This window comes from Cavia porcellus, unplaced genomic scaffold, assembly GCF_034190915.1.
Source record: "Cavia porcellus strain 051 isolate PalLab524CR breed Dunkin Hartley unplaced genomic scaffold, mCavPor4.1 scaffold_5, whole genome shotgun sequence".
Taxonomy (NCBI): Eukaryota; Metazoa; Chordata; class Mammalia; order Rodentia; family Caviidae; genus Cavia; species Cavia porcellus.
The window spans coordinates 44,788,731-44,812,565 of NW_026947488.1; the positions used below are offsets into that span (position 1 = coordinate 44,788,731).

General features: G+C 42.0%; 1 protein-coding gene across 3 annotated transcripts in view; it reads right to left on the reverse strand.

Moving 5' to 3' along the window:
- Positions 1-23,835, reverse strand: part of Plcb1 (phospholipase C beta 1) — a 690,621-nt gene that overhangs the window by 140,631 nt on the left and 526,155 nt on the right. For all 3 annotated transcript variants that reach the window (XM_003476583.5, XM_063248714.1, XM_013159777.3), the window contains 4 exons: positions 17,713-17,870; positions 10,343-10,425; positions 4,684-4,768; positions 2,912-3,092 (listed from right to left, as the gene is read on the reverse strand). In XM_003476583.5, the coding sequence (XP_003476631.1) occupies positions 2,912-3,092; positions 4,684-4,768; positions 10,343-10,425; positions 17,713-17,870 (507 nt within the window). The remainder of the gene's footprint in view (positions 1-2,911; positions 3,093-4,683; positions 4,769-10,342; positions 10,426-17,712; positions 17,871-23,835) is intronic.

Sequence of the window (23,835 nt, forward strand, 5' to 3'; positions counted from 1 at the left end):
AATAGAAAATGTAACTCATTTTATTACTGACATGTACTTTCAGGAGATTGTCACTTAAGTACTTTTTATAATCAAATTGTTGCCTGAAGTTCTCATTGTTACTGTTTCTGTCATCAGAGAGGGGATTCTTTTAATGAAATAATCTGAAAAAACGTTTGGCAGGATCTTCACTAGACACTGTCCTTCCAAATACCTCATCAGGGCATTGTTTGGTTTATGTGGGAAAGAAAGAATTTGCCTTCCTTTACTCATAAGAGCAAGAACCTAGTATTTTCTTAACAAATATTTTTAAAAATTCATTTTTTAAACTGATCCATAGTCTTACATGAATTTATGAGGTTCCCTCATTTGTCTTTGGACAAGTTCTTTAAGATGAGTGTACTGGCTACAGGCAGAATCCTAGAAAGGCAAATGGCCAATAGAGACCATGATAAGTAAATTAGCTTTGAAATAAGATCTATTTCATGTTCTTCAAGTTACTTAAGTTTCCCATACTGCAAATGTCTACAAACCAAGTGATGAATTAGCAGTGCTCTTTATTCAGGGGCCTACCTACATATTAAAACGTCTAAAAATTTCCACTGAAATAAATAATGATTGCACAACAGACTACGGGCTAGCTTAGGAAATCTACCCAATTGCTAACAGATTGCTGCTCTTTTTCTGAATTAAGCAATAATGTTCATTGCCTGTAAAAATTGTTATTTGTATTGTGCACCCAGTTAATGAGAGGGAGAGAACTGGTAGTAGGAAAGGCAGATGGCAGAAAACACAAGCACCCACATTCAGGGGAGGAAGGTTGTTGGGTAGCTTTCAGGGGACAGGGGCTTGCTAGGAGACAGGTGGCTTCCAGTGCTAATCATTTCAAAACTTCAAAAAGAGCATCCTACAGAGAGCAAAAGTTATTTTTGAAGAATGAATCAGAATGGTGTAATAATGTTTGAAACATACATTGAAGAGCTACAAAACAAAACCCTCTCAAACAATGATACCATGTTTGTTGATAAGGGTGCTGACCTAAAACACAAAAGCAAGTGACAATCGGGACATAAAAATAGAAGGCAAAACAAGCCAGAGTCTTGCTTAATTATTATTTTTCTGGTTGCTTCAGAGTTTAGATTTTTCATTTTTGAATTGTTTTAACATCTTTCAATTGATATACGACAGGAACACAGAAAATACTATAGACATCATAAATAAGATGGGTACAGTGCAGTGGCCACTCATCAGATGAGGGTGTCTAAGGAACTGGTGTCTGCAGAAAGAAATGAAAAGTACTCAGCTTCCAGAAGACCCCTGAGCTACCTTCTCGTTACTTCCTCTCCCAGGGCAACTTCTGCCCCAGCTTCCAACAGCACAGATTAGCTGGTCTGCTTTTGCATAAACAGACTCATAAAGAACATGCTTTTTAGTGTTTGACTTACAGTATTCCTTCATGTGAATATACCACAGTTTATTCATTTGTGGAACATTTGGTTGGTTTGCAGCATTTTTGAGAGTGCTGCTTTTAGCAGTCCATGTACACATCTCTTGGTAAAGGTGAACATACATTCCTAACCCTACTGGATGTTTCCCTAGGAGTGGAACTTCTAGAGCATGGAGGGCCCATGTCCAGCTTTTGTAGATACACCAAACACATTTCCAAGGTGATGGTTCCAGTGTTAAACTTTTATTGCAGTTTATCCTCAGGCTTCAGCCCAAGGCTTGTGCCTGCCAGGTAAGTGTCCTGCCACCAAGCTACACCACCAGCCCCCAAATCTAAACTTTGCTTTCTTTCCTTTCTTTTTGTGGAGTACTGGGGATTTAACAGAGGACTTTTGCATGGAGCTATATCCCCAAGTCCTTTTTCTATTTTTTTTATTTTGACAAAATTACCCGGCTGGGCTCAAACTTGGGATTCTCCTGCCTCAGCTTCCCAGATTGCCAGGGGTATAAGTGCCCACCATCACGCCCAGTTCGAAGTTAAACGTTTAATTCGAAGGTCCTACTATCAAGCTGGAAGTTTCTTCTACTTAATCAGTTCTTTTAATCCACCTTCAGATTATTAGGGTTCCCACTGAACTTGGGAAATCAGTTAGACTGAATGACCACGCTGGAGAAAAGAGTGATCACTTTGGCTTCTCTTCTCATCTACCATAAAACATCCATTTCAATCTAACATTAAAAAGACAAAGAAAGATAGTAAGTATCACCTAATGATTTTGATAGATAATTCAAATAAGTTTGCCATTTCATGAATGCTAAAAGGTTCTCTAAAATATGGAATATTAAGATACCCAGAACCCTTCAGCAAGGAATCAGAGAGAATGCTCCACCTCCCGTGAACATCCTGTCCTCAGTCCTGTTGTTAATTATTCCCATTATGAAACTTAAAATATGTGGTCACCCCAAAGATTATTTGGCTAATGTCCAAGCCAGAATAATGTCCTCCCATACCTGTTCGTGTCTTGTGAAAAATAAGAAAGACTTTGCAAGTGAGGTCGCACCCTGGATGGCCTGGGTGATGGGATGTAAAAGACTTGAGTCTCAAAGCAGAGAGCATTTCCCAAGAATGCTCAGAGGAGTTGTTGGGTTAGGGAAGTGCAAGACTGCTGGCTCTGAAGCTGCGACCCCGAGCTGTGAGTCAGAGGGGGCGTGGTGGGGAGAGGGCTCCGGAAGCAGAAAAGCAAGGAAAAGAATTGTTCCTGCTTCCACAATCAAACACGGTCTTGGGGCTCCTACATGGAACCCCTGAGTTCCCTGCAGGTCTCTGAGTTTACAGAACTCTTTTAAAGACTTATGTTTGTAGCAGCAATGAGAAATCCACGCAGTTTAAATCTATGCCGCAGTAGAGACGTTAAGAGTCCTTCTAAGGTAATTTCAGAGGGACATTTCCTAACCCACCGGTCCCAGGCACCTCCCAGCCCCTCACCGGTTCCGGGGGACGAGGGCTCGAACACGCTCGAAGAGTCGCTGTATGTGTTGGATGCTTGTTCCGATAGTTTCTTTTTGCCACTTCCTTCTGATGACGACTTGTGCGATTTCTTCTTGTTTTTCACCAAAATTTTATACATTAAATCCATAGGGCTTGGAAGAGGGACTCCAGATTCCAGCTAACAAAAGAAAAGCACAGTCTTTCAAAATCTGCCCCTTCCTTGCAGAACCCCTCCTAAAAGCCCCAGAAGCACTGAACCACAGGAGCATTGCTGTGATTTGTTAAAATGTCCCCCCAAAGCCTCAGGCAGCCATGGAGGTGGCTGCGTCGAGCGTTTGTGATTGGTTCATTGTCTAGCGCTGGGATTGGCCGTGTGAGCGCTGCACCGCCCAGGGGTGGAGCTGGCATACAATATAAGGGAGGGTAAGCGGCGTGCTTACCCTCTTTTGGCCTTTTAGCTCTTGTTGCATCCGGTTGTAATGAACGCCTGACCCTTAGCCACACCACCCTACCTTGGAGCCAGCTCATTATGGATTGAAACCTCCAAAAACTAGGCTAAATAAACCTTTTCTTCCTTCATTTTGGGCTTCAGGTGTTTTGTCTCAGAAAGGAGAGAAAAGTAACCAAGATAAGCACCTAGAGGATCCTTCACTAGCTTTAGCATGGCTGGTGAACTACCCTAAGTGTGTTTCGCAACCAGGGGTGGGGCTGGCTGCTTCTGACTTTTTTCTTTCTCACCTCAAAGCATAGTTCAGCTCCTGTACACTTAGTGTTTTTGACAACGAAATCGTAAGATGATCTACCTAAGTTCGGTGAGTTTTCCAAGGGCCCACATAAATCCAGCCACCTTGATGCAGGACAGGGAAGGCCTTGGCAGGAGTTTTCAAAGGAGGGAAGCCTGACATCAGGTAGGAATTGGCCACATGAGTCAGGAGCTCCAAAGCCAGTCCGTGGAATCAACGGTTCAGATGCAGTTTAAAAAGAGCCAAATGTCCATCTGCATAGAAGGTAATCTAGCTGTGCATCTCTTTGGCTTCAGATTTCCTTCCAGCCCTCCCACTGAAGCTACTGTTTCATGCTTATTCCTCTAATGGGAAAATCAACTTCCCAGAAGGTTACTGGATACTGTATTGGAGAGCACTTGTGTAAAGCACAGGAGTGGTTATTTTTAGGAAGTCTACTGAACTCCCATAGCTCGTCCTCTGCTCTTTGCAAGGAGGCTGGGGACCAGTACAAATTCACTTAAGGATGTATGTGACTAGGCCTAAGGGTCCAAGCACGAAGAGGCTATGTTAGGGCACTTAGGTTGTTTTCTTTGCTCCAAACAAGGATGTGGTCACAGCCATCGAAGAAGCCTGAGTTCAGCCTGAAAGATGCGTGTAAGAGAGGGAGCACCAGCCAGGAGAGAGGGGCTCAGAAATGATTGTGCCCCCTGCAGTGCCCTCTGTTCACTGATGAGGCTGCCTGGGAAGGAAGCAAAGCACTGTCCTCTTAGACTGACTGTGAGCTGCCTGTGGTTGCTGGGAATCCTGCACGCCTGACCGAATCAGATCAGGCGGCAAGGCAGGGAGGAGATGGACATGAGGACGGGAACAGGGTACTGTCTTCCACGCCCAGCCACTACTGGTGTTCTCTTGGTCAAAGAGCTCCGAGTCAACTGCATTAATCTTACCAAGAAATATAATAGGAGGGGAATAAGAAAGTCTCCCACACCCCCAGTGAGAAATAACATGAACCTTCCTCCCAGGTCAGACAAAAAAGCTGCTTACTGGATACTTTTCCAGTGGCTCCATGAGAAGGGCATCACCAAAGATCAGCCGGCAGTACTCTGCCATCTTGGCTTGCTGCTTTGGGCTAAGGGCGAAAAAGAAGGAAAGAAAGCAAGAGCTCAGACATGGTGACTTCATTTTACCAACTTGCAGAAAGAGGTAGTTCCCTAAATGCCACCATTCAGGACCCACTGCAGTCATTCCAAACTCCTGTGCTGATGGAGGTGAATTTCAATAACACACAGGTGGACAGTGACAGCCGGTGCACACTGAGGATGTTGGCTGGGGGAGGCTATTTTTAACGCTGACCTGCATAGAGACAGACAGAGAGGAAGAGGGGACAGCAGGTCATTTGCCTGTCACAGAACTCTTGAAATTCCCAGAATTAGAGACTTCCTTCCTCCTGTTTCATTCCCTGATTCTAAGTCAGCTGTGAGGCACTCGCAGGGGTAGGATCTCCTGTGGGGAGGAGGAAAAAGCAGAGGGGACTTGTGCAGGGGTCCGAGAAAAAAGGCTAAAGCAGCAGGTGCCTTGGGGATGGAGTCTGCCTCTCTTCTGTGCCAGCAGCGAAGGAGGTGTTCTGAGCCAGCCGCCCGCGGGAACCCATGCTGCTGGGAACAGGCTGGAGGGCCAGGGTTCACTGAGCTGAGCTCCAGGCTTTGAAGAGTTCTGGATCTATATAACCGGAACAATCATAACTGTTCCTAGAAAGGGGTAGAGGATGCTGAGAAGGTGAAATGAAGTCATGGATACAAATGCCTTTGAAACTGCAGGAGAGGCCACTTGTCAGATGTTCCCGGGATTTGAAGGCGGAGTCTGTCGCCCGGACTAGAAAATTTGTGCCTCTAGTGCTTGCAAACACGCTGATAGAGGGCAACATCCACGTCCTTTCAATACTCCTGGTTCCTCAACATTTTCAAAGGAAATAAACGTGTTTTCTCTTTCCACGGAATGTTAAATAGTATTATAAGATATCCAATTCTGTACGTTCCAGGTAGTCTCAGTTTGAACTACAGGCTATCAAACTATTCCCCGAATTTAACACTCCTCCTGCTGCCAAGATAATGCATCCTAGCAGGAGTGGAGCTGTGCCTGGAAAAAGGCATGGCGGTGCAATTTGTGGTTCACCACAGTTCAAAACAGCTGTAAAGCGGGAATTCTTGTTTTCACTCTTTCTTCCACGAGTGATAAGCCCGGATCATGGACTATTTCCCACACCCCTGGGTAGGGGACAGGTGGGAATCCAAATTACAATATGGCACAGGGTTATACAGGAAAGTGGTCTCAGTACATCCCTTTCCTTTTTCTTTTCTTTATTAAACAAAGCAGGTGTTTTAGAGGCCAGGAGAGATTTTGGGGTTTAACCATCATCCTGCACAGTTGGAACTTCAGGGATAGGAAAGGAGACTTTCTAAGAACTTGTGATGCTCCCCGGTAAGTTCCCAGCACCTTCTCATCATGCAGTTGTTGAAAAGTGTGTCCATGAGGTCTCTGGAGCAGGCAGAGAAGAGGCTGCTTTCCAGGGGCTGCAGTGATAACGCTGGCCGTCACACACAGGGCTCTGCCAAGTCAGCCATCCTCTGGCTGCCCCTGAGAACAAGTCCGTTTGCGCTGGGCCTTGCATTCCAGGCTGCACTAAAGAAACTGCTGAGACTCCATTTCACTTTCTCAGAAAGAGCCTCCTGGTATCACAGAGCTTTGTTACACCAAGTGACAGCCCACAGCGACATCATCTGGAGCTGGAGACGTAGCCCTGGTGTTGGTGTCTGGGGAAGGGAGCCTAGGGGTCCAAATCTTCACCAGTCATGTCTGTGACTTTGCTGCACTTTCTGGCCTAGAAGCCATTGTGACAGGACAGCATAGGCCAACAGTTGCTGAGGCAGACGTGTTTCTCTTAGTGTCCAAACTTGGTGACCAAGAACGAAGGGGAAGAGCTTTGCCCCACTGTCCTGCTCTCAAGATTTCCTGGAGAACCAGAGTGATATCAGGGTGATGTTCCAGGTGTCATGAAGCAGGTATGCTCTGCCTGGCATACCCAAATCAATGCTGGAATGATGATTCTAACTCAATTACAGTATCAACACATCTGAGCCACTGACACTGTAGATGATAGAGCCAAGGCCTTCATTCGAGGAGTTGGGAGGGAAGCCGTGGCACGTGCATTTCAAAAACGCTGCAGGTCATTTTTGTGCAAGTGGGTAGTGAATCACTGGGATAAAGTCTCCTCTAGGGATTCTTTCATATCACCTAGGGTCTTGCTAAAGGGAAGATCTGACACTGAACCCATGAGGGGCCCATCATTGTCCAATCTCTGCCTCCATCTCCATCATCTCTGTATCTCTTTCAGAGCTGGAGATGGAACCAAGGCTCTCAAACATGCTGGGCAAGTGCTCTGCCTCTGAGCCTCATCCCCCAGCCCTGCATTTCTAAGATGTTGGTCTCCAGGGTGCAGGTGCTCTAGTCTGAGGAACACAGAGTGAGGAGGGAGGATCTGTATCTAAGACAGAAAGAGCAAGATGGAGGCATCCAAGAAAAAGGTACAATGGGCTACATAATACAGGCTGTCCCTGTTCTTAGTCCCTGAGCAACCTGCTCACCTGACTTAATCATAGCAGAGAGCAAACCAAAGACAAAAAGTGAGAAGAAAACAAAATGACTTTAATTACAGGTTATAATTCAGAAATAAAAGGCATTAAAATTGCAATTAATGAACAAACAAACAACAAAAAAAAAAGAAAACTAGGGCTGGGGATTTAGCTCAGCGGCATAAGCGCCTACCTTGCAAGCAGGCAGTCGTGAGTTTGATCCCCGGTACCGATAAAAAAAAAAAAAAAAAAAAAAAAAAAAAAAAAAAAAAAAAAGAAAAGAAAAAAGAAAACTAAAAACTAAAGTTTTTAGAATATTAACAGCAGGGGCCAGGGATTTAGCTCAGTGGCATAAGCACCTACCTTAGATCCCAGTACCAAAAAAAAAAAAAAAAAAAAAAAAGGAATATTAACAGCAGCCATCATGAAAATAAGAGGACAAATACACAAATATGTTTTGAGCTTCAGGTAGACATTTCTGTTTTGTTTTGTTTTGTTTTTTGTCTTTTTCCTTTTCATCGGTACCAGGGATCGAACTCATGACTACCTGCTTGCAAGGCAGGTGCTTATGCCGCTGAGCTAAATCCCCAGCCCCTCAGGTAGACATTTCTGAATTTCTTAAAATGTCCATAAGTTATAAGCAGCAGGCAAAATGCTCAATTTTCCAACAAGGAAGACACCTTGTGCCTTGGGGGTAAATCCTCCAAGTACCCACAGAGGAAAGGTTCATGAGGTGTCTTTGGGTTGTGACACTTTTCCCAGGAAGACTTGTGGCTGAGCAATTTTGACATCTGGAATTGAAGGACACTGGGAAAGAGGCACAGACACCCTCACCCCACAGTGGAAGCCAGGCTTTTAGTACCTCACAGCCATTAGAGTATCTCAGTGGTTTGGGGTACAGTCATGGGACAGGCCAGAGCTGTTATCCTGTTTCTGTTGTCACATATGAATTACAAATGAACTTCTAAAAGCTAAATGTGTTTACCTAGAGGGGGCAGTATTAGGGTATTACCTCATTCTCTTTGTGCAAAACATAGGAATTATCTTTGGAGCTCTGTATAGAAATATGGAAGATGGAAAAAAAAATCCTATTGTTGAGTGTCACAAGCCACATAAAAGTGACATTTGTAGGCAGTTGCCTTGGGAAGCTCTGGTTGTCTTAATTTGATCTTTTAGAGGCTCATGATGCCCCTGTTTGGGTAAGGGATGGTGTTGGCTAAGTAGCATCAGTTGTGAAGGCAGGTGGGCTGCATTTGAATTTGTGTCCACCATGTTTTTTAGCTGCATGGCCTGAGCAAGTTACTCACCTAAGCTGGGATTCTGTTTTTTCATCTGTGAAATAAGGGCGATTATAATATTTATTCTGAGGAACATCTGGGTTCGTAGTGAGGACTCCATGATCTTAGACATACGAAATATATGAAAGGTTGCTGAGCAGAAAGTAAATGTTCAGGAAATGTCAGCTGTGATTGCAATGGTGGTGGTGGTGGTTGTTATGCCTCTGGCTATCTCCAAGGAGACTTCAAGGTAGCATGTACGACAGTCCAGAATGAAACAATAGTCTTTCGTGTTGTCAATGGCAATACAAGTATTTCTTAAATAAAGTAAGTTTGACAGGTGTTTTTTCTTAACATACAAAAATTAGACAAAATTAAACAACAAACAAACAAACCACATCCTCAACACCGGAAAGTACTGTGCCAGAGAGAAGAGCGGCAAACACAGTTAGAGACCAAGGACAAATGGCTGAGCAGAGCTGAGCAAATGCCCCAGCAAAGTTACCCCCAAGTTATAACCCTTCAACCAGCGAGGCATTAAATTGGCCACCCGAAGGTGCTCTGAGAAACTGCAACAAGACAGAATAAACTCTTTGTCTCTTGGGAGTGATAGGAAAACTCTGCCTCAACTGATTGCACCACATATTGGATGGTTGTTTCCTGATGAAACAGAATCAAGTAAATGTGACATGATTTCTAGAGACAAAACCAGAAATACAGATAATTATAAAGATGGTTACATCAAAATAGGGGCTTTCTCTACATATATATTAACAAATTACTACATTTACCTACTTAGAAATTGGATCTTGGACAAGGTGCTTAAAGTTGAGTGAACCATTTAATAATTAATGAATGGAAGCACATGTTGTAAATTAGTTGGACCAAGTAAAACAAGTGATCTGAGAAAGATTCTTAACAGGAGGGAGAGACAAGAGTTTACGAGTCAAATTAGGATGTGCACTGTTAGTTTGGGGTGGAAAGATCTGCTTTGGGTCCTTGGGATCAATGAGAGACCTTTGCAAATGATCTTTGGAGTAATGACAGCCCTTACTTATATGATTCATATACTGGTTCTGTGGACTAAAAATTTAGTTCCGTGAAATTTGGCTCCCTTATAAAGAATCGTCTTTCCTTATTAGGCTCTTTAAAGAGATTAACAAAATGATAAACTACTCTATGTGTGTCTTAGTTACATATGAGTCTCACTCAGGTACTATCTGATAAAAAGAATATAAAATACTAAAGTCAAAAGCACCTTTTCTTCCCATAGCTCAGTAGTAAGTGCAGGCCACTCTGGAGGAGGAAAATAAATACAAACAAGTGGGAAAACCACTAGGAAGGGGCAGGTGAAGCAGCTGGTGACTGAGATATGCACAGTGGCAAAGCGCACAACAGCATCGATGGATTTCGCTTGGCCCACTATTCTAAGGGGCAAGACTGGCTGCAGATCTGCGTGCAACAGGACAAGAGCATGAGGAGTGGGTTTACACGGGCATACTGAGCCTCAACTCTATGATAGAGACAACGACTGTGTACAAAAATGTGCTCCACTACTTTGCAAAAAGAAGTCCTTGTATTATCGGAAGCAAATAGATTCTACAAGTGTAATGGACTATTTTAATGCTGATGAGATTTAAATGGATGAGCTTCATCAACATACAGATGAAAACATGCCACTTACTGTATAATGTGATTGAAGAACACCATTAATAATGTCAAATAGTCTTAAGTCTATTGAACAACTGCTAAACATGCCTTACTTGAGAGACTCTGATGATTGTATTGAATACTTACGAATCCACGTGGTTCTCAAAGGAGAGGAGAATTGGAAAAGGTGAAGTCTTAAATGCACACTCTGCGATTGCTTCTATTACTTCCTAAAAATGAGAATACAAACATATTTAATGGCCTAGAATTTTTAAATGTATATTTTCTCATTGAGGTGAAACCCATTCATATCATCTGGTGGGTTTTTGTTGTTGTGGTATTTGTTCTTTAGGCAGAGTCTTGCTCCTGCTAAGTAAGCAGTGTACCACAGAGCTACGTCCCCAGCCCCGCGGTTGTCTTTTTTATGCAAAAGACTTTATCAAATGCCTTAAAATGGACACAGGGACTGCCAAGAAAATGCTGGATTATAAAATTTCTGACTCTTAATTCTAATGTGTTAAATGATTTTAAAAAAAGACTGAGTTTTGGTGGACAGGAAAGCAGTTTTGACAAAGAATATCTGTTTATTAAATATATGTTTTATTTTTCATAATGAGTGAAATTAGTCACATCATAAAAATTTGGAACATTCAGTCAGAGAAAGTAAAAATTCCACCCATAAGTTCAGTTTTTGAATCAAATCTGTTCTGCTTATATCATCCAGTGTTTATATTTACTTCCAGCCTGTTTTCCAGGTATTTGTGTAACTTCTGATTATAGTGAATGCTCAGACTATGTTTTTGAAAAAACATCGTTAAGACATAACTGAGATAGAATTCAGTCATCTAGAGCATTCAGTTTAACAGTGCGCAGTACATTCACAGAGCCGCACAACTATCCTCCCAACCCACCTGAGAGACTCCCTCATCCCAGAAGGACTGCTCTGTATCCAGCGGAGGTCCCTCGGCTGTCTCACTTTTCTCCCACCCCCGGGGTCCTAGGCAACCACTAATTCACATTATGTCTCCACAATCTGCCAGTGCCAAACATTTTATACACAGAATATTGCAATGTGTGGTCCTTCCTGCCTGGCATCCTCCACTCGGCATACTTGAAAGTTCACTGGGGTTGGGATGTGGGTCAGGGCTTCCCTGGGGCCAATGGCTCACACATGTCCCAGCTACTGAGAAGAGAGGGTGACTTGAGCCCAGGAGTTTAAGACCAATCTGGGCAACATAGTGAGACCCTCTGTCAAGTAAATAGACAGACAGACAGACAGTCTCATAAGTTTCAGTGTCTTTAAAAAATTCTAGAAAAATAGAGGTAGCAGTATTGAGTCAACCATTCCCTAACTGTGGGATGGATACATGTGAACAGTTGACGTTCCAATAATTCTATGGACAACTTCTTCATTTCTCCCTAACATTTTGAACGATTTTCTATGACCAGATTCTCAGAAGGGGAATTATTGAATTGAAGAATATGAATGCTTTTATAATCTCCAAATTACTTTTCTTTTTAGATTGCCTCAAGTAATACACCGAGGACCAGATGCAGATTTTGTCAGCTCAGGATATCATTTTTTTCAAAAATGTTTTTCTTATTTAACTGTTTTAAAGTATGACTTCATTTATTTAATTATATCACTCTCTTTTGTATTGAAGTTTTACAATCCCATGGACTGTTTTTTTAGTTGCATTTATTCTTTCACACTCTCAGGTAGGATTTTCTACTCCCATTGTTTATGCCTAAAATTGTCCCACTATCTTGGCAATCTTTCCTCTGCAGCACATAGCTTTCTGTAACACAACGCCATTAAGCCACTTCCCTTGCCTCAGAGTATAAATAAGGCTGCCTAATTCTGTACTGCATTTGCATATATTCTCTAGGAAAGATGTGCCCGCGTGGAGCAAGAAGAATCACTGGCACTGTTTCTTAGACATGAGCTCACAGATTGCCTTTCATACATAATCCATTTAACTTTTATGACAGTCGAGTCCATCAAAATAAATGCACTATAAAATGCAAGTGGTACTATAATTTAAAATTTATTTATTCTTTATTTATTTGCACACGGGCTGTGCGTTTAGACTTATGCTTGATTTCTACCTCTCAGACTTACTAGCTATGTGACCACAGGAAAATTCCCTAATATCTCCATGCACAGACCTGCACAGATCTGTAAAGTGGGGGAGCATCAACTTCAGAGATATGTTGTGTAGGTCCCATAGTCAGGGGGTGACGGAGTCAGAGTCAGCTTATAATTTTGAGCAACTGTTCTGAAATCAATGGAGGCTGCCTTCATTGGTGGCACCCCTTGCCACTTACATGAAACCTTCCTTCTTGGACCATTATCAGTGAAAACAAAAGCTGCCCTTAAATGATCACTTCTTCTGTTCCATAAAGAACATGCCTTGTTAATAATATTCCATATGGAAAATATTTTGTACCATTTTACAGATTATGAAGCTGGGGTTCAGAGAAATGAATTGACTTGCGCAAAGTTGCAGAGGAGAGAATCTATGTATTGAGGAGGGTTATGGGAGGTTTGTTACAATGACTAGAGGAGATATGGACTATTATTGTAACAGGGGTTCCTTTAAAATTAAGGATTTAAAAGAGAACTCAGTCACTGCCTGGATCCATTCTGCTCCTTGGGTTTGTTCTCTGAGTTTTTCCCAGCTTCTCTCAAATTCTTGGATCTGTGAGCCCTACAGACTTACACTCTGTGATGGAAATAAGTCTGCTCCCCGCAGGGAAGAGCAGTCGTCTGGGGTTGGGAATTGCATGTCCCTTCAAGTCATGATAATGCCCTCCAGGGAGGGTGTCAGCAAGACCAGACCTGACAGGGTGATCAGCCTCACCATAGGGCACCAACCAGCCCACTTCTTGTCACTTTCTTCCTTCAACTATTTAACTCTGGAGCTTTTGTGAGTGCCCTGAAGCCAGGGCTAAGGACACTGACCCCAATCTAGTGAGCTGGAACTCTCCACACCCTGCTTCTGGACTGCAGTAACAATATCAGCTCTATTTTCATGATAAAAAAGAAGCTGGACCCATCAGGAAGCTTTTCCTAGACCTGACAGCCAGTAAGCCAGAGAGCTGGCTGGAAACCCTGGCAGTCAACTCCGGAGCAGTTTCCTCAACTTCCGGTCCCTGTTTTCTCCCCTCACCTGCATTCTCCTCCCTCCTTTCTCTGTCTGTCTCTCTCCATCTCTGAGGTAACCTTTGCTACCTGTTTGGAGACCCCTGCAAACCTTTAAACCAAAGACAACATTTACTGAATTTCATCTAACAATTTTAAATGGGGACAAATGAAAATTTGAGTTTTTATTTGAGAACTTCTGTTCTTTTGTGCCTTTGAAATATTTTCTCGGTGCCCATGATTATTCAGGATGAGAAAACCAAGTACAGCTTTTAAATTTTATTCTTTGATGCATGCTACAATTAATGGACACTGGATGTGAAGGTTCCTTCCTGTTCAATTGCTCTTGTCAAGACAATGTCTGTTTTCAGACTTCTAACACCGGATTCAATAATCTCTTAACCATATGGTTCAATTACTAACCTCAAGTGGGACAGGCTGCCCTTGAAATTCTTTATGCTTGACAGGCAACGGCAGAATGTATTTAGATATCCATTTTATGTATGGCTTTCTGAAGCCATGAAATTGCACCTTAAACTATGATTATCTCTCTAAGGGAATGTCTTACTTTCAGAAATGCTCAATTTAACAACATACTCAAATTTGATACATTTTTCATTGCATATAGTTTGTTTCACTAGCCAGCTTTCCATCCTGTCCAACTGCTGGCTGCCTGGGGGGAAAAGAAGGACCAGTTCGGGATGTGGTGAGCAGGAAAGAGTTGTCCAGGGTGATGACAAAGGAGACTGAGTGGGAGAGAGTTAAGACCAAAGGGCACCACGCCAGGTCATATCCATCCAATAGGCAGAGGCAGTGAGGCATCAGAACAGAAGAGCAGACACACGGGATACATAATAAATAATGCCAGACCGCAGAATAAAAAGCCGTCTCTAAAGAGGCTGATTTACAGCACGTCCTCATTCCCTGAGCACAGCCTTTGATTTTGGGCCATACAACAAACAGGAATCAGATGCCAACAGGAGCTCTTGCTTTGGGAAATGTATCACAGAGAAGCATCCCGGATCTCACACTCTGAGAGTAGACAAATCACATGACACAGACATGGCAGTGGTGGCCAACGGTTTAGTGTTGCTGCTGTGGAAGGCGCCACAGCTATATAATGCAGCCTAGTGACCTTTGCAGGCCTGGCTCAAGTGTACAGGACGCCCTACACAGGGAAGGTGGGAAGCACCTTCTCAATTGCCTATTAATGTGTTATGCACATGATTTCTCAAGCAAAAATGGAGAAGGATAAGATGCTTTTTTGTGATGAACGGAGGCAGGAAAGACGAAACATGTGCTATGTTTGCCTTCTTGCTTTGTAATGCCAAAGTTTATCCAAAAGATCTACTGAACACCTACTGCAATGTCAGGTTCATTTCAAAGTGCTTGGGGCAGGTAGGGGCCGAAACAAAGACTCAGGCTTTGTGGTGATGTAAGGGTAGCAGAAAATGCTCCCCGCCCCCACCAGATGGTACACTTCAGTTTCTTAGCTGCCCAGGTAATAGTACTGGTTCCAGGTCCAGTGGCGTCTGTCTGTTGGATGGATATGACCTGGCTTGGTGTCTGTTAGAAACAGCTGGCTGCTGTGATGCATAGCTGGTTACTATGATGCTTATCATAAGAATCAGTCCCAACTGAGAAGCCATTCTGCCTCTGCACTTCCTGCTTGCTGGTCTCATACAAGCTCTAGACCACCAGAGATCAGGGCCTGATATTCTTCCTGTCCAGGTAAATAAATCTGCCTGCAAATCCCGGTGTCTTTTGGTGCTTCCGCTGGCCACTGCACAATAAACCCGGAGCATGACAGTTAAATCGAGCTGAGTAGAAGCTGGCCAGTGCCATGTGGAAAAGAGGAGGAGGGTGCTGATAAGCTATTTATTAAAGTCGGGGAAGGCCTGAGGAGAAGGCGATGTGAAGGAGAATGCTTGGAAGAGGCTGGGGAGAGGCGTGAGGCAGTCTCAGGGCAGACCATTCCCGGAGCAGGGGCAGCGTGTGCAAAGGCTCTGAGGTAGGAGGTGGAGAGGCTGCAGCTGAAGGGCGGAGGGGCAATGCAGAGCGAAGCAAGGTCGAGGTGAGGGGAGACAGGTGTCTAAGCTCACAGGTGAGCCGTGCTCACTCTTCATGCCTACTTTGCACCCACGAGGCCCCGAGCCCTAGGGCCTCCTTAAAGGGCGCCCTTGGCGTCTTCTACTCTTGGCCTCAGTTTTCACCCCGAAGCTGGGGACCCTGCTACTCTGCATGTGTCCGCAGGGCAGGCTGGCATCCCCACTTCCCGGGCCCCACTTGCCACCGCCCCCATGGCTCTGCCTGATCCAGCTGTCCTGCCAGTGCACGCGGGCAGGGAGCCGCTAGCCAAGCCGCCCCTGAGGGACATCTGGCTCTTCTTTGACACCTCCCTTCCTCACGGCACAGGCACAGAGGGGGAGCCCTATCCTGAGTGAGATCCCGATTCTAAGCCACTGAATTCTGGCAGCAGATTGGGCTGGAAGCTGGGCTTCTGGAGTGCTGGAAGAGACTCATGGTCCAGGAGCCCGAGCCTGCGACACAGCTGTGATGAGAAGCACTTGAGCCTCAAGGGCAGTGGAGAGTCATTCATCGCCAGCCTGAGAATGTACTTCGGCTGGCCCCGATTTTCCCCTGGGACTTTGAGGGGCATGCGCAGTCTGCGTTTCCCAGCAGCTCTGCCCCGGCCCGGAGTGGACAGAGGGAGCCCACACCGTGCATGCTGTCCACCCTGGAGTCCCCGTCGCCACTTTTCTAACACAGAGCAGCCAGGTTAGGTTGCTACTTTAGAAGGCCAGTCAGCACAGGGCTGTGGGCACAGGCCTGGAATCACAGTACTCTGGGAGGCTGAGGCAGGAGGACTGCAAGTTGTAACAGCCTAGATAATTTATCAACTTAGCAAAATTCTGTTTCGAAATAAAACACAAACAAAAAGGAAGAGCTGCGAGTGTAGCTCAGTGCAAAGTCCCACAGTAGAGCTGGGAGGGAAGGGAGGGAGAGAGAGAGAGAGAGAGAGAGAGAGAGAGAGAGGATAGAGGGTCCATTTATGATACAGGATGGAGTCCAGAGTAGAATGAAAAGAGACCAAACCCATTCCCATTTCTGTTTCATAAGAATGACTGACGCTTCTCTACCATTAAGAGCTTTTAGTTCTGCTTCCTAGATGAGACATTATGATATCAATTGTGAGGTTATTTCTGCTTCCCGACAGCACCCAGACCACAGCACCACACTGCTTTCTTTGACCCTCTCCCAAGTCACCTGGTAGAAATTTAAATGCTGTAAGTTCTCCTCACAAATATTTAGTGAGATGCCACAATTTCTCATGATGTGTGTCCCCCCATTCAAGAGCAAATAAACCCAATTTTGACCATAAGAGTATTCTTGGAGGTCCCTGACTGGCATCAACATGCTAAAAGCTGTACCACAGGGTAGAATTTTTTATAGATTGAGCATCCCTAATCTGAAAATGTGGAATGCAAAATGCTCTAAAGTCTGAAACTTTTTGATTGCTAACATAGTGTTAAAAAGTTTTAGATTTTGGAACATTTTGTATTCAAATTTTCAGGCTATGGATGGCCAGTCAATAAAGTCTATGCAAATATTTCAGAATCTGAACAACTCCACAATTTGAAACACTTCTGTCCCCAAGCAATTTGGATAAGAAAGCTCAACCCCTGTAATAACTAAATGTACGACAGTCACTAATATCATCAAGATAAAGAAAACAAAGGAGCCAGAAACAGATGCAAGATTATTAATGAATTTTTCTAACAATGTGGAGTGTAAAAAAGGGAGATGCAAAATAATCAATACTGCAGTGTTAATTAATTTATACCAAATTACAAAGTTGGTGGAGTTACATTATTTAGGGCTACACGTGTGTGTCTGTGTAAATTCACAAAGCAGGGATCACTGCAATATTGAATAGGTGGTCGCCTTGGAGAACAAAAATGTCATTCTGATAGGAATGAGTATATGAGTTGCCACTAGAAATTAGTGTAGTTACACGTACTCTTTATAGCCACCTGTTAGATTGACAAACAAGTTGTATGTGTTCTTTATTGTGCGTATTTCATAATAAGATGCAAGAAAGCAAACATAAAAATGCCAAGGGGAACAAAACAAATAAATTGGTATCTCCTTTTATAAAGACAGTTTGCTTGGAACTTGGGTAGCATTCATTACTTTACCTGGTACCAATTATTTAAAGACAGAATGCTAGATTTCAGCCTCTGAAAGTGTAAAGAAGATTAACAGACTGAGGATTTAATTGTGACTGCTGGGGTGTTCTGGTCTAGGAGGCTTTCCCCAACAGGGGTCAGGTATGCCCAACTGCCTTTCTTAGCAAAAATCTTCACTCTACCTTGAAGGAAATTTCAGTTGTCATGGTGAACCCGTGGGTGATGACAGGCTCCTCTTCTGCAGTTCTTCCTTTCCAGCAGTCCAGCTCCACACAGCGACACCCAGACAGAAGCACTTGGCGATACATCTCGACAGAGGAGTTTCCAGCCAGCTGGCCAGCTGCAAGACACCAACCAAGCAAACCCAGAATCCCATGAGTCTAGCATGATAGTGAGTTTCGGCTTCCTCTACAGGCTTTTCAATGATGGGAAAACTGGTGTGTAAGTCCGGAGCAGGTGTTCTAGGCTTTCTCCTTCCTCAGCACACCAGAAGGTGTATGTCAAGCCCAGATGGAAACATGGTTCCCTACCACTGGCTGAGGGAAGAGAATAGGAGAAAGGCACTGTAATAGTGACACAGTGGCACATGTTTATTGACTGCTTACCTTGTGTTGATTACGGATTTTAGATATTACATGTACTCAATAGTTAATTTTTAAAAAATTCTCTGATAGAAATATGTACTTCAGATAATTACAATGGCACATAGCAGTTCAGGTGTCCAAATTTCAAAAGCTAGGAAGTAAAGTATGCAGAATTTTATTCATGCAGCATGATTTAATAATGCTGAGAATGTTCTCAAATTGTTCTACAGATTCAGTTTGTATTGAAATCCCACCTGGTTTTTATTATTTCTGGCAGATTTTTGAATAGTTGGTATAAAATTTGATAGGCAAATACACATAAATATTTACAAATATAACTTACCAAAATAATATTTAAAAATAGGAACAAATAACTTGGAACAATCATGTTTCATAATTTTAAAATTTACTACAAAGCTATAATAATCAAGGCAATATGATATTGTCACAAAAGTACACATCACACATAGATTGATGCGCTAGAAATGAAAATCTAAAAGTAACCTTTAATTTACGGCCAACTGATTTTTATTAACATGGCCAAGACAGCTCTATGCAGAAAAAAGTCTTTTTCCGTAAATTGTCTTGGGAGAGTGGACAATCACAGGTAAGAGAATAAAGCTGGATCCTTGTTTCAAACCAGAGACAACAAATTAACTCCTAATGAATCAAGTTCCTAAATATGAGACTTAAATCTTTTAAGGTAATATGTAGGAGTAAATCTTTGTGACTTAGATAAGGATATGATTTTGTGGACAATACCAATAGCACAGGCAACAGAAGCAAAAATAGATAAATTTCATCCATTTAAAAAATTTTTATGAATGGAACTGAAATATCCTAGTGAAATGGTGAGAACTGTAAGGGAGACTTCATGCAAGAATGCATACATAGCATGTGGAGCCAAACTAATTCTCTTTCACTTAAAAAATTAATGAGAGACACTGGTTCTTGATCAATTATTTTTGAAAGATTAATAGTTAATAATTTTAAACCAATCCATTATTAAATGTACAAACTGAAGTCTTTGGCTTCCCATTGTTAAAGAGTTTCTTTGACTTATACTCTAGGAGTCCATTATTTTTTAAGTAGCCAGCTAAAAAGTGGTAGGTTGGTGACAACTGTCAACATGATTTTGAAGTGGATAGGATCTGCCCTGTGGAGACACAGGAGAAAGGACATCTTTACATGCCTGTCCTATCACCTAAGCATCAGCATAACAAAAGAATGACATTCTTGAATTCTATACAGCAGTGAGTGAATAGGTTTGCATAATCACATTTCTCTACTGAAAAAAAAAAAAATAGGGCATTTTAAACACATAAGTGTATTTGCAGAAACAGAAATGCTGACCACATAACCTAGAAATTTCTGATGCTGGAATACCAAGTTTCAATTTATAATTGCCTTAAAGTTTATTGTGATTGCAAAAATTTATAAATGTCCTTGTCACATAAAAAGTAAGCCAGCAGTGAGAGTGAAGGAAACACAGTTATGTTATTCCTAAAATCCAATTAAGGGTACCCTAAGTAAAGTAAGGGAAGAATTAAATAGTTACCAGGTTAACTCCTTTGAAAACATTTGCTTCTGAAAAAATTGCACTGGTGTTAAAGAACAGTGTGTGTGCATGGGTGTAAGTATGCACACACGTGTGTGAGTGTATGTGTGCCTGCCCATATACACTTGTATGCTGTGTTCAGGGAATTGTTTAAAGTGTATTACTGACTGCGTCCAACACCATTACATACGGTGCAAATTCTGAGTCTATCTCATAAATATTTTGTTGAGTGTTATTGTCTTTGGCAGGGATGGTATGGATTTAGAAGCTACATCAAAGTTAATGGCAGAGCTAAATCAGTAAATACCTAACCAACACTAGAGTGCTTTGTTATAAAGTTCCAAAGAATGCTAGAAGCATTTCTTTGGATTTGTGTGCAAACGTTTCTTTTATTATTCCAAGGATGATTAAAGGAAATGTTTTTAAATGAAAAATGAACAAAACAATGGTGCAGAATTTCAAAGCAATGTATTACAGATTATCTTTAAAGTAGTTGCTCAGATTATAAGACATAGGCATAAAAATGATCAAACAAGGAAAGCCCAAACCTTTTTGATGAACTAACAGAGATTAGTAATATAATTATCTATCTTGTGTATGTATATTTAAGTGTTGATCAATAAATTTTTTGAAAAGTGAAAGGCATGATAAACCATAGGGTTGGTTTGTGAAATATAAAACAATGTGAAGATCCAGAGAGAGAGAGAGAGAGAGAGAGAGAGAGAGAGACAGAGAGAGACAGAGAGAGAGACAGAGAGAGACAGAGAGAGAGACAGAGAGAGAGACAGAGAGAGAGAGAGACAGAGAGAGAGACAGAGAGAGAGAGAGACAGAGAGAGAGACAGAGAGAGACAGAGAGAGAGACAGAGAGAGACAGAGAGAGAGACAGAGAGAGAGACAGAGAGAGACAGAGAGAGAGAGAGAGACAGAGAGAGAGACAGAGAGAGACAGAGAGAGAGACAGAGAGAGAGACAGAGAGAGACAGAGAGAGAGAGAGAGACAGAGAGAGAGACAGAGAGAGAGAGAGAGAGAGAGACAGAGGAGACAGATAGAAGTTACTCAATACTTAAACAGAATCTCCAAGGTTAATTTAGTAAATTTACTGCTTATTCTTAAAATGAATAACACTTGTTAGAAACAAACTTGCCAAAGAAAGCATGTTTATTTATAATTTTCATATTCTTTGGAATGCATGTTAGCTTCCCTGTATATTTTTTTTCATTTATGGAGTTCTTTTTCAAACACATATTAATATTCTCCAAAATTCTTTCATTTTCTGCCTAAAGTCTCAAATTTGATTTATTATTTTTCCCTAAAAATTTTAATTTATCTTTATTACATCCCATTCACCCGCTATATTTCCATTTGATTTGATCCGAAAAACACAGCCTCTGGGGCAGAGATTGCCAGGGTTTGGGACGGCTGATGTGTCACGAGTCATTCAATCCTTGGTATTTCCGAAACTAGCATTTGACATCAGCTGTGCCTGGCTGTGAACGCCCTGTGGGACACACTCCAAGCCCACAACTGAAGTTAGAGCTGGATGGGGCACCCTCTCAGATGAATGCGGAATACTGCCTCCAGTCACAGCTGGGCAACTTTTCACTTCACCGCGTTCATTTTGGTGGCTGGTGACATTCATAAGAGCTTTCTGTCAGATTACCCAAGGCGTCCAGAGTGAGAAAAGAACAATTTTTTTATTAACTCAGCTTCCTGAGAAATTTTTCTTCTTGCAAAGGCTGCTGAGTAGTTCCCTAATTTTTAAGTTTATCATTATTGGTTGCCTTCCTGTCAACCTCCAGGGTAAGAAGTTTCCAGAATAGAATTCTTTCAATAAATTTTGTTTCCTTTAGTAAATGGAGATGAGGACTATTTTCCCTTGTGGCAGCAACTCAGATCACTGGACAGCTACAAGCACAGGAACAGCCCCAAATACTGAAAACATGTTGTTGATCTTGGCCAGCCAGGTACCAGACTGACTTAACCACTGTCATCTGCCACCTGGTGAATCACAAAGGTTGTGTGAAGATAAATTCAAATTTCTCATGAACACTGAGCTAAGAAAATGTGGAAGAGTCTGAAGTCATTCCCACTCTTGGGATAACAACAGTAAGTATGTGGTTTACTAATGCAGGAGCCCCACCAACAGTGTCTTACATATTCTCAAACATCATGCGAGTGCTGCCCACTGTGAGAGCAGGAGATTGGTCACTCTGGATACACAAATGAGAAATATTTCTTAACACCTAGGAAAGGAAGCGAGAATAAATAAAGAAGAAAGTACTCATATACTGACTCCAATCTTACACTTCTGTAATTCTTTCTCTTCCTTTTGCTAGTATACTATTATATCAGATTCTGGTATGGTTGAGTCCCTTCCACATCCTGCAGTAAGTCTAGTACCTTTTCAGGAACTCATGGAAGCTGCATGTCTCACAGTGACAATTATTAGAGTCATTGCTGTGTGGCATAACCGTGGACCACATGGAAGGGGATCACACAGTAGAGGACAGAGGTAAAGAAACTCCTCGGAACATTTCCTTACTTCTAGGGCTATGAGAAAGGGATGCTCCAGGAGCAATTTGTGGATCTTGGTCCATAGAGAGACAATGACTGGGTGTAGAGTCATCTTGAAATCACAAGATTTCTATCAGAAGATAGAATCCACCAAGGCTGTCTGGTGACATTAAAAGTTGTGATTTATTGAGTCCTTGATTTATCTGAGCACTTTACTGCATAAGGTAGTAAGTTTCTTCACCTTTGAGTCATGAAGCAGTATTCTCATATTGCTTTTAGACATGAGGACTCTGACTGTTTTCATTTATCCTCATTTTATAAAAAAAATCACAACATGGAAGAGGTAAGCATTTACATTAGTTAAACATAAATTTAAACTAGACCTCTATTTCCTAAGCTCACTAGGTTTCTTAGACCCATACATATGTCCAATAAAAATACCTGATAAAAAGTTGCATATGTTAAGGCCTAAGGAGTGGGAGACATATTAAAGAAGAGAGAGACGTGGGATTAGTGACAGTGGGTGACTGACAAGGGTACCACTAGACCCATGTCATTTTTAGACGTTTTCTGCAGCCAAGAACAAAGACGTAAGAAAAGTATTTGAATTCTAATTCGGGACACTCCACCAGAAAATTTAATTCATTAGATCATTGGGGATAAGTAAACTCTCAAATCTAACCTTTTTTTCCTAAGCTGAATAAAGATTTTAATTATGCAGAGAAATACCACTTTTCCTTGCTTTCATATGGAGTACAAACTATTGTCTCTCAATTGGGTTGCAGCATGGGAAAGTTTGAAATGTTGCTAAGGTGTTGGGTGAAATGATTGCATACTGGGGGCTGGAGATTTAGCTCAGCGGCATAAGCGCCTGCCTTTCAAGCAGGCAGTCGTGAGTTTAATCCCTGGTACCGATAAAAAGGAAAAAGACAAAGAAAAAAAAAAAAAGAAATGATTGCATACTGTTCTGTCCTTGGGGGACTGGTTTTTTGTAAGTCATCAGGGTGAATTCCTCAAGAAAAACAATAATTTAAAACATAATCACTACTGGGTATACTGCCAATGCCATCCAAAACTCTAGAAAATGTCCCTTGTAATTAAAATCCAACTCATTCGGTGCATATATTTTTCTCAGTGATCTGATTTATTTTTCCTTCTGGGCATCTTGATATTCAACAAGGAACAATAACTAGTAGAGAAATAGACACAACAATGCATTGCTAAATTGATTGGCTTTTCACATCACAGATTTCATTTTCAAAGTCATTTTGAAGGCTCAAAAGAAAACATTCTACATGTTGAAAGTCCTTGTGTTTGGGTTTGGTATGGAATTACTCAGGAGTTTTAGTTCTTAAAATGTTCCAAGAAAATAAGGACAGAAGGGATAAGGTGTTTGTAGGTTGGTGATCACCATATTCATTATAAACATAGATTATTTTTGCTGTATTTGATACACATTGAGACATGTGCTAGCTTTTTCTGATAGCTTGCATTTCCTGGAAGTCCCTCAATAGGAAACCTTTCCTTTCTACACAAAGCATCCACTACAGGACATAAGATTGCTACATAGAAGCTTTCAACTTGCTTTGGAAACGGTTGCAAAGTATAAAATATAACTTATTTTCTGAGTATTGATTTTAAAATTTA